At 44.5% G+C, this 13,421-nt stretch overlaps 1 protein-coding gene across 1 annotated transcript in view; it reads right to left on the bottom strand.

Annotated features, from left to right (window-relative positions):
* Positions 1–3,328: 3,328 nt before the first annotated feature.
* Exd2 (exonuclease 3'-5' domain containing 2) overlaps positions 3,329–13,421 on the bottom strand; it is a 31,578-nt gene continuing 21,485 nt past the window's right edge. The window contains exons 5-9 of the mRNA XM_052739445.1: positions 9,859–10,190; positions 8,748–8,854; positions 8,392–8,527; positions 6,863–7,219; positions 3,329–4,689 (exon numbers count right to left, since the gene is read on the bottom strand). Of these exons, the coding sequence (XP_052595405.1) occupies positions 4,473–4,689; positions 6,863–7,219; positions 8,392–8,527; positions 8,748–8,854; positions 9,859–10,190 (1,149 nt within the window). The 3' untranslated portion in view covers positions 3,329–4,472. The remainder of the gene's footprint in view (positions 4,690–6,862; positions 7,220–8,391; positions 8,528–8,747; positions 8,855–9,858; positions 10,191–13,421) is intronic.

Raw genomic sequence — 13,421 nt, forward strand, 5'->3', positions numbered from 1 at the left:
TCTTAGGGAAAAAAAGTCTCCCCAGCTCCACCTGCCCACTCCCATTCTTGGGGGAGCGGCCCCTCAACAAGCCATGAGAAGGTTCAGTGGGTAAAGGCACTTACCAACAAGCCTGCTGACCCGCACCTGACCCCAGGCACTCACAGGGTGGAAGGAGAGAACTTATTCCTGAAGTTGTCCTTCCACCTCTACACATCCACCCTGGCACCCACGAACCCATACACATACAGACACCTCACACACAAAATTTAAAATACATTTTAATGAGACCTGAAAATGAGACCTAATGATGAGATGAAATAAAGGATAAATGAAGGAATAAAAAAAACCCGAGGCAACGGAAATCAAGAATTCAACCATTAAAGAGGCCAAATAAGAAGCTAAAGCCAAGCGCTCTTTTCCTGCTGGGTTTCTAAGAGCTGAGAATGGGGGATTAAGACGGCTTTAGTTCAACAAAACACATTTGTCATCTGATCTCTCCGTGACCTGGGTAAGAATAAGTAACTTAGGGCTGCACTCTTAAGTGGCAGCAAATCCCCAATGCATGCTTCATTCACTCTAGAACGACAAGTTATTAAGCATAAATCTATTTTTAAAAAATCCTGTCCATAACCTTATTTTAATAAAGTTGTTTTTAATTGAAAAAATTTACATTTCAAAGAATTTAAATAAACCACTTCCAATAAATAAATTTAAATAAACCACTGACTACAGAGGTGGAGATGGGGGCATGGCAAAGAAGAACAGTAGACAAAAGGAAGCAGAGAAATAGGCAGGAGTGGGGGCGCACACCTTTAATCCCCACACTCAGAGGCAGAGGCAAGAGGATCTCTGTGAGGTCAAGGCCAGTCTGGTCTACAAATCGAGTCCCAGAACAGCCAGGGCTACACAGAGAAACCCTGTCTCCAAAAACTAAAACAAAAATACAAAAAAAAAAAAAAAAAAAAAAAAAAAACAAAAAGCAAATGAAGCAGAGAAGTGGCCCAAAGCCACCAACACGACAGCCAGGGCACGAAGGGACCGTTCCAACTAACAGAAGCTCAATGTTCAGGACACTTGGAGCTTAGGGGTCAAAAAGATGAATTCCCTTAGTGTGCGCTCTACTTCTATGCTGATATTAATTAGTACTCACTGCCACAGTGACACCCCCAATTCAGTTTCTAGAGTTCTGTCCTAAAGAAATTATCAAGGACAGAGTAAGAAATACACAAGAAAGCTCATCTTCACATAATTGGTAATGAAGGATTCGAAGAAACAACAGAGTATGGGGCTGTATAACCAGAGGAAGGAGAGCCACCAGAAATACGCTAACATTGATTTTCATTGGTTTTCTGTTGTTGCGTTCTGTTCTGAGACAAGGGCACATGTAGCTCAGGCTGGCCTTAAATTCACTATGTAGCTGAAGATAACCCTAAATTTCTGATCTTCCTGCCTCCACTTTAAGGGCTGGCGTTACAGGCATGAATCAGCACACTTGGGTAGAACTTTATTTTCAAAGACAGAGTAAATTACTTGTGATGCCATGTCAGCGAATGGGGAAAAAATTAGGATGCACACACACACACACACACACACACACAGACAGACACACACACATACACACACACACCCATTCTGTTAAATATTATATACCTTGTTGTTGTTGTTTTGGGGGGGGGGTTGGTTTTTTCAAGACAGGGTTTCTCTGTGTAGCCCTGGCTGTCCTAGAACTCACTCTGTAGACCAGGCTGGCCTTGAACTCACAAAGATCCACCTGCCTCTGCCTCCCAAGTGCTGGGATTAAAGGTGTGAGCCACCATTGCCCAGTGATAATATGTATTTTGAAATAGTGAAAATTTCTTTTTTTTTTTTTTTCTTTTGAGACAGAGTCTCTTGATATAGCTCTGGTTGTCCTGGAACTCACTATGTAGACCAGGCTGGCCTTGAACTCAGATCCACCTGCCTCTGCCTCCCAGTGCTGGGATTAAAGGTGTACACCACTATATCTGGATGAAAATTCTTAACCATATCACCAAAGCTTAGCTCTGCTCTAGACAGAAGGAAGATGGATGATTGTTAATTCTTTTTTTTTAAATTTATTTATTATGTATTCAGTGTTCTGAGTGCATGCCAGAAGAGGGCACTAGATCTCATTACAGATGGTTGTGAGCCACCATGTGGGTGCTGGGAATTGAACTCGGGACCTCTAGAAGAGCAGCCAGTGCTCTTACTTCTCAGCCATCTCTCCAGCCTTGATTGTTATTCTTTCTTTAGGCTCTTCTCTAATGAGTATGTACTCATCAGGTAATCCAAGCTAGCCTTGAATTCAACCTCCTTCTGCTTCTTCCTCCTGCATACAGAGACTACAGAAAAGAGCCACCCGCACCCGGCTTCATGTACTTTATATCAGAAAAATAGATTTACCCTGAAATTTCTCATTTAAGATGGCAACTTTCGCTGGGCAGTGATGGCTCCCAGCACTCGGGAGGCAGAAGCACGCAGATCTCTGTGTTTGAGGCCAGCCTGGTCTTCAGAGGGAGTTCCAGGACAGCCAGGACTAAACAGAGAAACCTTGTCTTAAAAAATTTTTAAAAAGATGACAACTTTCACTCTTAGGAAAAGGCTCCAAATTTCACGGCGGCCTCAGAATATAGATTTCAATCTAGAAGGCAACACTCTTCTGGGATGGGAAAGGACCTGTGTGCCGCTGACTGGCTTTCTCCTCTATGTGCCGCTGGTGCTCTTGCACTGGGCCTCGCAGGGGAGCCCACTGGAGAGCCTGCTCTTATAAAGCTATGGAAGTGACTCAAACTTCGCTACAAATATTTGGAAACACAGATCACAAGTTACATTCAGTGACCACGTATAAAAGTTGCTTACTTCTCAAGAATGGATATAAAAACAAATCTATGCACTAGTGCCATCTTGTGGGAAGCCTGGCAAGTGCCATGACCAAGAAGCAAGCTGTCTTCCTGTTTCATCTCTGGGCTTTTCAAAACTGTTCTGAGTTCCCCCAGCCAGGAGGTGGGCATTGTGATAATCCACTGTATTAAACACAGATCCCAGAGGAGCTGGTACTAGTCGTTTTTAAGATGTCTAGTCTTGATCCCAGAATGTCTGTGAGAGGAGAAGTGGGAATGTAGGGCAGAGGGGCCAGAGTGCAGCACACACATTTGTGGACTGCAAAGCCAGCCCAAGGGCTTGTGGTACAGTGTGTGTGGTACATCCACGTGGAAGCATCACACGATTGTAATGAGGCAGGGACCCTGCCAGCAAGTGCAACTCCCCCAAGAACACTTGCTGACTTATGACGTCAGAAGAAGAGTTTCCCATTCACAATCAGCAAGCCTTGAGCTTTGAGGTCATTTTATTTATCAATGTCAGATCAGTTATAACCAACTTGGGTACAATTCCAAAATAGAACTCTTGTTGGATTCTGGCCATAAAATTTTTTTCAAGCTTGTTAAGATCTTATAAAATAAGAAAGTTTTCCTAATAGTTTAGAAAAAATACTAATTGCTAATAAATCGATTTCATACTCAAAGTAGTAGTCTAACATTTTGAAAGATGAAACGTTACCCTTTTAAACTTCAAATGTACCAGTTAATCTCGGTGTCCCAGGCTCCAGGGGAGGTGAAGTCCTCACCCTATGACCTGGCCAGATGGCTCTGGGAGGGGATTAAGTGCTATGGAGAGGTCAGTATTGCAAATGCAGTAGAACATGAACACTGAAAGGACTGGGCACTGACTCTGAGAAGTGAGGATCCTCAGAAGCAGGACAGGAGGTACCAACAAGTAGACAGCCAGCGGAGGAGAGGCTGAGCAATGCAGAAGAGCTCTCCTAGGAAACAGTGTCTACTTGCTGGCCCCACCCAGCTGAAAACTCCTTCCCAGAAAAGGACTTCCCCTGTGAGAGGGAAGACGCCCGCTCGGGGCAGCAAGCGGGGTTTTGGTCCTGTGTGCACAAGTGGGGACGTTTTCAAGCATGTAAGATAAATCCTAGTACCAGTTGGGACGGACCCCAAACAAATGAATATGGAGAGCAAGAAAGATTAAGTCATGAGGTTGAACTGGGAATATGAATCTGACTCTGGGTCACTTCAACTCCAGAAGAAAGTTTCCTCCCTGCCCCAGAGAAAGCAATGCAGTGGAGAGGGGAGAGAATCAGACATTTTCCCAGGGCCTGCCAAGTCACTCCAGAGAGAAGTCTTCACTTTCCCTCTTAACAGGAAAAGCAGAGTGAGAGAATAAAGATGGAGCTCTCCTTGCATACAAAACCAGGAGAGAAAGGAGAAAGAATAGACTCCTCAATTAAAATTCCAAACCATAGGGTCCCCTTAAAACAGCCCTGCTCCATCAGAAGTACCTGGGGTTAGTATAGCTTAGCATTCTGAGCCAGTCATCTGGGCTTCCCCCAATGACATTCAACAGTAGGAGGTAATTTTGACCTTGGCTCCAGCTTCCTGCCTGTCCTGACCTGCAGGAAGCGGCAATCACGACAGCTTGATGGGAAGGTCGTCGCCATACTTTCGGAGCAGCTTCTGATGGTTGTGGTCCACTGACCACTGCTGGGGCAGGTGCTTAGGCTGCATGGAGTCCAGGAAGTGCTGGCGCCAGCGGCTCTCCAGCTGCATGAGGGAGCGCAGCCCACCCTCGGTGTGACGCTGTACCACCTTCAGCCCATGAGGAATATAGCTCTCATTGTATATCCTGCCAAAACATGAAGTTGCAGAAGATCTGAGCTAAAAAAACACAGGGCAGTCTCACGGGCAGATAAGAGACAGACCCCCAAAGACACATTGCTTTAATGTTTTCAAAATATCTTTTTCCTCACATCTTAATATTTAGCATACATAAGGCTCATACTGAAGGCTCTTGGAGTTTTGAGTCACACTGACAGGAAGACCACATACCATCAGCCCTTGAGGGAAACCTACTGCCTGGCTGGTGATGGGTAAGGAATGTTGATCTTGTATTTGTTGGACCAAAGCTACTCAGAAAATAGCTTACTTCTCTGTAAGTCATTAATTATTTATGCTAAACCATACTCAATATTAAAATAAGGCTGTGAAATCAGCCCACATAGTCTGGCTTCTCAGAATACTGCCAACCCTGGGTGTAAAACTCGAGGTGGTCCACATCTTTAGTGCCTTCTTCCTCACCAAAAAAAAAAAAAAAAAAAAAAGTCAGGCCACATTGGCAGGGAGTGTTTCGGTCACAGTGAGATGTTCCTATGGCTGCTCCGCTGTGCAAATGGTGTACTGCAGAAAATGAAGCCCTGCCTAGCCCGCAGCTAGACAGGAAAGCATAAAAACTGCTAATACTATGTGAACAAAGCTTTCCTCCACCTCCTCCAAGGGGTAAAGGCCACCTTTCTCAAAAGGGCACCTTGCTCTCAAGCTTCTTTCCCCTCAATATCTATATTCCCAGTCCTCCATCCAAGCCCCCACCAGATGAGCAACTTTGGGCTCTCCCAATATTTGCAGGGGTTTTATTATTTTCCTCATCAGCTTTCCACTTCTTTTTTCTATCTTGTTTGTTTTTTGAGACAGGGTGTCTCTATATAGACCTGGCTGTCCTGGAGCTTGATATGTAAACCAGGCTGGCCTTGAACTCACACAGATCTACCTGCTTCTAACTCCGGAGTACCAGCATGCCCAGCCCCATACATTTTCAATCTGTCTCCAAACAACTTGTTCTCAGTCTCAATCTATCATCTAACTCAGGGACCTGCTTATTAAAAAAGTCTATGGTCAGCCAGGCATGGCAGTGCATACCTTTAATCCCAGAACTTGGGAGGCAAAGGAAGGAGAATCTCTGTGAGTTCGAGGCCATAGTGAGTAGGCCATAATCTGCTTCGTGGTAATTTAGAGATTTCAGGGTATTAATTGGCTATTACATTCATCTTATGTGCTGATTTTAGGATTTACCTCTATAGAAGAATACATGAGACCTAACTACACCCAACAACTGATACCTCACAACTGGCAAATCTCTCATTTAAAAAAAAAATCACATCTTATTTAGGGGTGTGTGTGTGTGTGTGTGTGTGTGTGTGTGTGTGTGTGCGCCTGTGTGTGTGTGTGTGTGCCTGTGTGTGTGTGTGCCTTAGAACATGTGTGGAGGTCAGAGGACAACTTTTGAGAATTATTTTGCATTCTCCCAATCTACCATGCAGGTCCTAGGGATCTGAGCAAAGCTGTCAGGCTTGCCAGTATGGTGATATTTTATTTGTGCTGAAATGTGATTTTATTTGTATGTTAATAATAAAGTTGCCTGGAGATCAGAGGTCATAGCCATTAAGCAGAAGTCTGGCAGTGGTAGCACAAGCCCTTAATCTAATCACATGGCAGGCAGAGTCTCTGTGTGTTCAAGGACATAGCCAAGGATAGTGACACATGCCTTTAATCCCAGTACCAACCATAGAGACCTGGAGGTCTGTATAGACAGGTAGTGATGAGGAAGTCATGTGGTTGGGTTTAGAGCCAATGAGAAGGCAGAACAGAAAGGCAATAAGAAGACAGGACACAGGAAGAAGGTCTCTCTCTCTGGGGAAGCAACAGCAGTGAGTGGAAGAGAGTCGTGGCTCTTGCTCTGATCTCTCAGGCTTTACCTCAAAATTTTGGCTCCGTGTTTCTTATTTACTAAGACCATTTAGAATCTCATCTACATGGCAGCAAGCACCTTAACCAGCTGAGCCATCTCACCGTCTCTTATGAAAACAACATTCTCAGACTGTTTGAGTCGACCCCATGGTATCTTATACAAAGAGATACTAGATTAATAAGCACTGGGATTGTGACAAGCATTTTCATGCCACCGTGAAGGCTGCGGTCACTGGGTCATGCCCTATCCTTTCTCTGACTAGAACAGTAAGCTGTACCTGGTCTCCAGGCTGGCGGCCTCTTGAAGCATCTCCTCTGTAACAATATCTGTGTTATAAAACTCCCTGAGTGCATGAAGCAGCTCTTCTCTCCGATGGGCAGGCAGGCTCTCGGCGTTGAGCAGGGCTCTGGCTCCAGAACGCACTTGCCTACGCTCGAGATCTTCCAGCAGGCGTAAGCCCTCCTCTGAGCCAATGGGAGCCTGGAACTCCTTGGCCAGCTGCTGCTTCAGATGGTTGTCATAGTAGTTGGAGATGGCATGGCAGGAGGTGCAGAGCAACAGCACATCATGGGAGTTGTGGTCCTTCATCTCAATGGGGAAATGCTTGCGGTACTCGTGTGGAATGATATTTTTCCTGGAAGGAGCCCACCCCAAAAGCAGTGCTCATTAGCTTATGATACAGAGCACATATGGAGCCTGCAGATGAGCTACTCGGAGTCTAACCTGGGCCTGAACATGACTGGGAAGGTTTGGGCAGCACAACTCAATGGAGGTCACATGAAGGCAACACTACCCGAGTCACTCTCCGGCCCCTCTGCCTGCCTCATCTACCTGTGCTTCTAGGGTCCTCTCTCCGTAAAATAACCACAGCCTCCCTGCTCTCAGGCTCCAATGGCAGAGGCTAGTAACAACCACTGTGTTCCTAGAAAGGAGAGTCTCAGAGAAATGAAATGGTATTGTAAGGGCTTGTCATACCTCACAGGAACTCTCAAAAAGTCCGGTAGGCTGAGTCAACCTTTATCTGAGGACTCCCTCACTCTGACACCACCTCCTGTCTCACCAAGGCTGTCACCATTCTCTAAGTAGAACTAAGTTCTCAGGAAAACCTCTCAGTGAACAGTTGTTCCACTTCATGGAGAAAGAAATGAGGAAAGGGAATTATTAAAGAGTAGCATGGTGGCACATGCCTGTAATTCCAGCACTTGGAAGGCTAAGTCAGGAGGATAACCACATTCAAGGCTACATAGAAATATTCTGTCTCAGGAGGCAGAGGTAGGTGGATCTCTGAGTTCAAGGCCAGCCTGGTCTACAGAGGAAGTTCTGGGATAGCCAAGGCTACACAGAGAAATTGTGTCTTAGAAAAAAAGGAAAGAAAGAAAAGAAAAAGGAAAGAAAAGGAAAGAAAGGAGAAAGAAATATTCTGTCTGAATGAGAAAAGTGATGTCTGAAAGAAATTAAGATTTTAAAAAAGAAGAAAATAACAACAACAAAACACACCAGGAATGGTGGGAAGAAGAGGGGGAATGGGGAAGCAAGGAGGGAGGGAAGTTGGGAAGGAAGAAAAAGAAGAGAATTACTGCACAGGGGCCATGGAGAAAGTCCAAGCACAGGTACTTAAGCCCAGTGGTCAGCCTCATGTTCACTGTGGGAACCCTAATGTGAAAGAACAGCCTTGAGAAACTCTATACACAATACTAAGACTCAGAAAGCTTGAGAGCTTCAGGGACAGATACAGGGGTATAGCTTCACGATCTCCCTACACAGGCAATTTCCACAGGAGAAAGCTTAGTCTAACATTATACTCACCGGATGTAGGTATCTGTCTTGCCACATACAACACACAGGTTCTCCTTGACCATCAAGTAATAATCTCCTGGGGATTCAGGTCTTCCTGCAGGTTCAAACTGTAGCCTGACCACAAAAGGTTCTTTACTCACCAGCTCTTGGGAAAAAGAAAACACATGAGTGCTGGGCTGCTCCCTCTCTGCTACCAGGAAGCACTCCTTAACTATATTTGTAGAGTTCTCGCAGAGAACTCTGGGTTATGACTACCTAGTCCCACACATCTCAAGGTCTCTTTGCCTTCCCCCATTCACTCTTTTCCACACCCCACTCACATCAAGACCCTGATTATAGGTGAACATGGCAGATGAGTCTCACACCTCCAATGCCTTTGTCCAGGTACCACTGGGCTTTCCTCCGGTCACAGGTGCACAGGGGCTGTCCGTCAGGGGCTTGGAGAAAGCAGTTATCATAGAGAGGCGACTTCCTGCAGGGAAGAGAAACCTCATACTGAAAGCTGTTGGTCAAGCTACCCAAGACCTTCCTTCCCACACTCTCTTCTGAGTGATTCAAACTATTTTCAATGCCGGAATCAAACACACTACCTATGGAAAAACAGGCAGGAAACCAGTCAGTCCTCACTAGGCACTGGCTAGGAAGCCGAGCTACAAATGAACTGTTAATGCTCTAGCTTTTACACTTCTGGACTGACACTGGCGAGTGATGTGGGAGTTGTTCACAGAGCTCTGCTGTGAGTGAAAACAGGAACAGAGCACCAATAAAGTGCCAAGTGAATTAAACAGTAAATAAAATTGTGAAAGTTCAAGATGAAGCAATGGGGGCCATGTGGGTTGATTCCTGGCTCACATGCAATGCTTCCTTCAACTGACTCTTCTCATTCCTAAGGTGCCATGCTCCAGGGATCGCTCTTCCGCTCAAAAGCACTCACTACTTATCCTCCTCAGGAGGTGTCAGTCGCACAGGAGACTCACTAGTACACAGCGGAGTTGGCGTGGAACTGGAAACACTCTAAATGAACAAGAAATCTGAAGCATTTCTCCTGGTAAGCATGAAGACTCCCTGTTATTCATGCTCACAGCATTCTCAAGCAAGGGATGAAATTATATCCCCTTAAATACATCATTATCACGTATGTATTCGGGGGAGAGGCACACACACTGTGCACGTGGAGGTCAGAGGACAACTTTGGGAGTCACTTCTCTCCTCCCACCATGTGGGTCCTGAAGACCGAAGGCAGGTCATTAGGTTTGGCAGCAAGTGCCTCTACCCGGCAAGCCGTCTCTACAGCCCTCAATCTCTTTGATAGGTAGATACAGGCCTAAGGTGGCACTACGGTCAGTGACAGAGCTAAGGAAAGTTCTCTTCATGTCTATTCCAACTGACAAATAGTCCAGCTGTCACTAAAGTAGGGAAAGGCTCATTAGCCCTGGAGAGTCTCTGCTCTTCATCAGCAGGGAACATAAGGGTTACCTGGCAGAGTAGCCCACCCCCAGGGGCTTTCTTTTATTCTTCCTGGGGTCTCTCCCTGCATTGTTGCCTGGCACCATTCCATTGGGCTTAGTCTTCCTGTATCTTGACCTCTGGTGAGATTCCAGTACATCCCCATTAACCTCTTCACACAATCGGCCGAGTCCCTTGCTTCGGAATGGGATGTCTACCATATCCCTGCATTTCTCCAAGACTTTCCGACAGCTGATTTGGTCACTGTTTCCCTCCTCACAGGAATTTCTAGAGAAAGGGTATCCAAGAAGATGGAGAAAGAGAGCCACTGAAATCTGCGCATCCCTGGCAGCATAAGTCACCTGAAGAGAAAAGTCAGAGGTTAGTGGGATGCAGAAGACAAGCCACAGAGAGTACCTTCAAAGTCAATTACAAGTGCCTTGGAACACCACTCAGGCTAGCATTTGCTTAGTAGTATAAAACCCTGGATTCAAACAACCCCTACTCTCTCTCAGGCATTTTGCCTTTAATCCCAGCACTTTGGAAACTGAATCTAGAAATTAATCTTAATAAAACCATTTCACGCCAGGTGGTGGTGGTGCACGCCTTTAATCCCAGCACTTGGGAGGCAGAGCCAGGCGGATCTCTGTGAGTTCGAGGCCAGCCTGTACTACCAAGTGAGTTCCAGGAAAAGGCGCAAAGCTACACAGAAAACCCTATCTCAAAAAAAACAAAACAAAACAAACAAAAAAAAAAAAAAAAAAAAAAAAAAAAATTCACTTACCACCACTGAAAAGGAAAAAAAAAAAAAAAACAAAACCCAAACAGCCAAGTTTGGTGGCACATGCCTTTAATCCCAGCAAAGACAAGCAGATCTCTGTCAGTTTGAGACTAGCCTGGTCTACATACAATTCCAGGTCAGCTAGGACTACACAGTAAGATCCTGTCTGGAAGAGCAGGTAGTGTTCTTAACCCTGAGCTATCTCTCCAGCTCCTGTGGTTTAAATTTTTACTATTCTGAGGCAGGAAGAAGTAATTTCTCAGCCCTCTTGTACAGGCAAGTTGATATGTATTTTATTTATTTATTTATTTGTTTGTTTGTTTGTTTATTTTTGAGATAGGGTTTCTCTGTGTAGTGCTGACTGTCCTGGAACTCACTCTGTAGACCAGGCTGGCCTCGAACTCACAGAGATCAACCTGCCTCTGCCCCCCGAGTGCTGGGATTAAAGACATGTACCACCACCACCCAGCTTTGTTTACTTGTTTTTATTTTATTTATGAGTATTTGCCCAAATGTATGTATGTGTGACTGGTGCCCACGGAGGCGAGAAGAGGGTACTGGATCTCCTAGCACAGAGTTCCAAGTGCTTGTGGGTCACATGTTTGGGGAATAGAATCTGGGTTCTCTGGAAGAGCAGCAGTACTCTTAGCTGCTGGGCCATCTCTCCGGCCCCCTATTCTCTGAACTCTTAACCATTATGCTTATAATTAGAAAAAAACAGCATTGTTAAATATTTTGTTACATTTGTTTATTTATGTGTATGTACAGCTGCATGTGCTATAGTGTGTGTGTGTGTGTGTGTGTGTGTGTGTGTGTGTGTGTGTGTGTGTGTGTGTATGTGTAAGTCAAAGGACAACTTGCTGGAGTCAATTCTCTCCTTCTAACAAGTGGATCCTAGGGATTGAATTAAGGTTTTCAGGCTTAGTGGCAAGTATTATTATCCACTGAGTCATCTTGCTGGCCCCAATTAAGAATTATTAACTCTCAAAAATAAAGAAGAATTATTAACCAACAATAACTTTTGAAAAGTCTCAATTTCCATAGCAATGAGGATCATAAATTTGGCTTCAACTGTGGCAACAATTAACTTTCCCCACTAACTTCTTATTTTGAAAGTTTTCAAGCCACAGAAAGGCCAAGAGAACAGCCACTCATAACTGTCAGTAACTGCTTTATGCTCATTTTTATTTATTTTGAGACTGGGTCTCACTATGTAGCCCTGGCTGTCCTGGAACTTGCTATGTAGACCAGTGTGTCCTCAAACTCACAAAGATCAATTTACCTCTGTTTCCTGAGTGCTGGGATTAAAGGTGTACACCACCACACCTGGCTTTAATTCTTTACAATACAAATATCACACATTTTTTTGCTAGATGCATATTAAAGTTAAGTTACACTTATGAAGACACTTCACCTTGGGCCAGTGAGAGGGGATCAATGGGTAAAGGTGCTTGCAGCCAAGCCTAACTACCCAAGTTCAATCCCCAGGACCCACATGGTAGGAGAGAACTGACTCCCTCAAGTTGTCCTCTGACCTCCACAAGCACACTGTGCCATCTGGAAACACATACAATAAACACAAATGTAATAAAAAAAGATACTTCACCTCTAAATATGTGAGCATGTGTTTCCTAAGACCAAGGAATTCTCCTGAATAATCATAACACTTAAGAACTTTAATGCTGGCACAACACAAGAACATTAGTAGATGCATAGCTCTACTGTCTCCAATGGTCCTAATAATATTAGTCTTTTACAAATTAGGATTCCTGATTCAGTATCTAATTAAGTATCATAAATGGTGCTAAGCTCAGTAAACTGCTTGCCTAGTACACACAAGACACTGGGTTCAATCCTCTGTCAGAAAAAAAATTAAGTAAGAATCACACATGCTGATACCACTGCCAATAAACTATTTTTTACATGTTATCTTTACTGAACTCTAAGCCATGTGCCATTCAATACACTCAGGTAAAATTTAGTTAAATTATTTTAGCATCCTGACAAAGCTAAGCAATTACGAAAGAGAATCAATTTCAGGACACTGACCAATCTACAAAGAAACCTTATCTCCTCTAGCAGTTCTCTGTCCCCCACTGAAGCAACCTATTTTGGATGTTTCGTGGAAACGGAATCACACACTATATCATCTCTGTGGCTGGCTTTTCTCACCTAGCATAATTCATAGTCTCCTATTCATTCATATTCATTCTCTCTGTTTCCTGAGTCAGGGTCTCTTTGTAGACCAGCTTGGCCACAAACTGCAGTGAGCCTCCTGCCTCAGCATCCTGATATAGAGACAAGAGACAGACAAACCCCTAAATGAGTCAGACACAGACAAGGAGCCCCCAGCTGAGAAAGTCTCTCAGTTACCATAACATGGGTGCACAACTCCAAGAGCCAAGACTGTTCCCTGACAGACCTCCAAAACCAGACTTGTCCCCTGACACACAGCAAGTCAGGTCCTCATCCTCAGCGAGTTCTCCCTAACTGGTCCCCACTTTCCCTCCCAATTTGCAAGCCAACTGCAATTACCTTCTTTGCTCTCAGTTCAGAACAGTGACTCCCTTCTGTACACCCCACCGTGTGGCTACCAAGAGTTTCTTTTGCTTTCATTAAATAAATCCTCTATCTTTTGCTTACTCCTAACTGTCTGTGTAGTTCAGTCTTCTTGGTCTGGAGAAGGGTAAGGTTTTTAGCTCTTAGCTATTGCTCTGACCTCTTGGCTTTTATCTCTATATTGGCTCTGTGTTTCTTATTTAATAAGACAGTTGGTTACTTCTACAAGCTATTTTAACTGTGTGTACTCAGG

Source organism: Peromyscus californicus, unplaced genomic scaffold (genome assembly GCF_007827085.1).
Source record: "Peromyscus californicus insignis strain IS unplaced genomic scaffold, ASM782708v3 Scaffold_15__1_contigs__length_86483966, whole genome shotgun sequence".
Taxonomy (NCBI): Eukaryota; Metazoa; Chordata; class Mammalia; order Rodentia; family Cricetidae; genus Peromyscus; species Peromyscus californicus.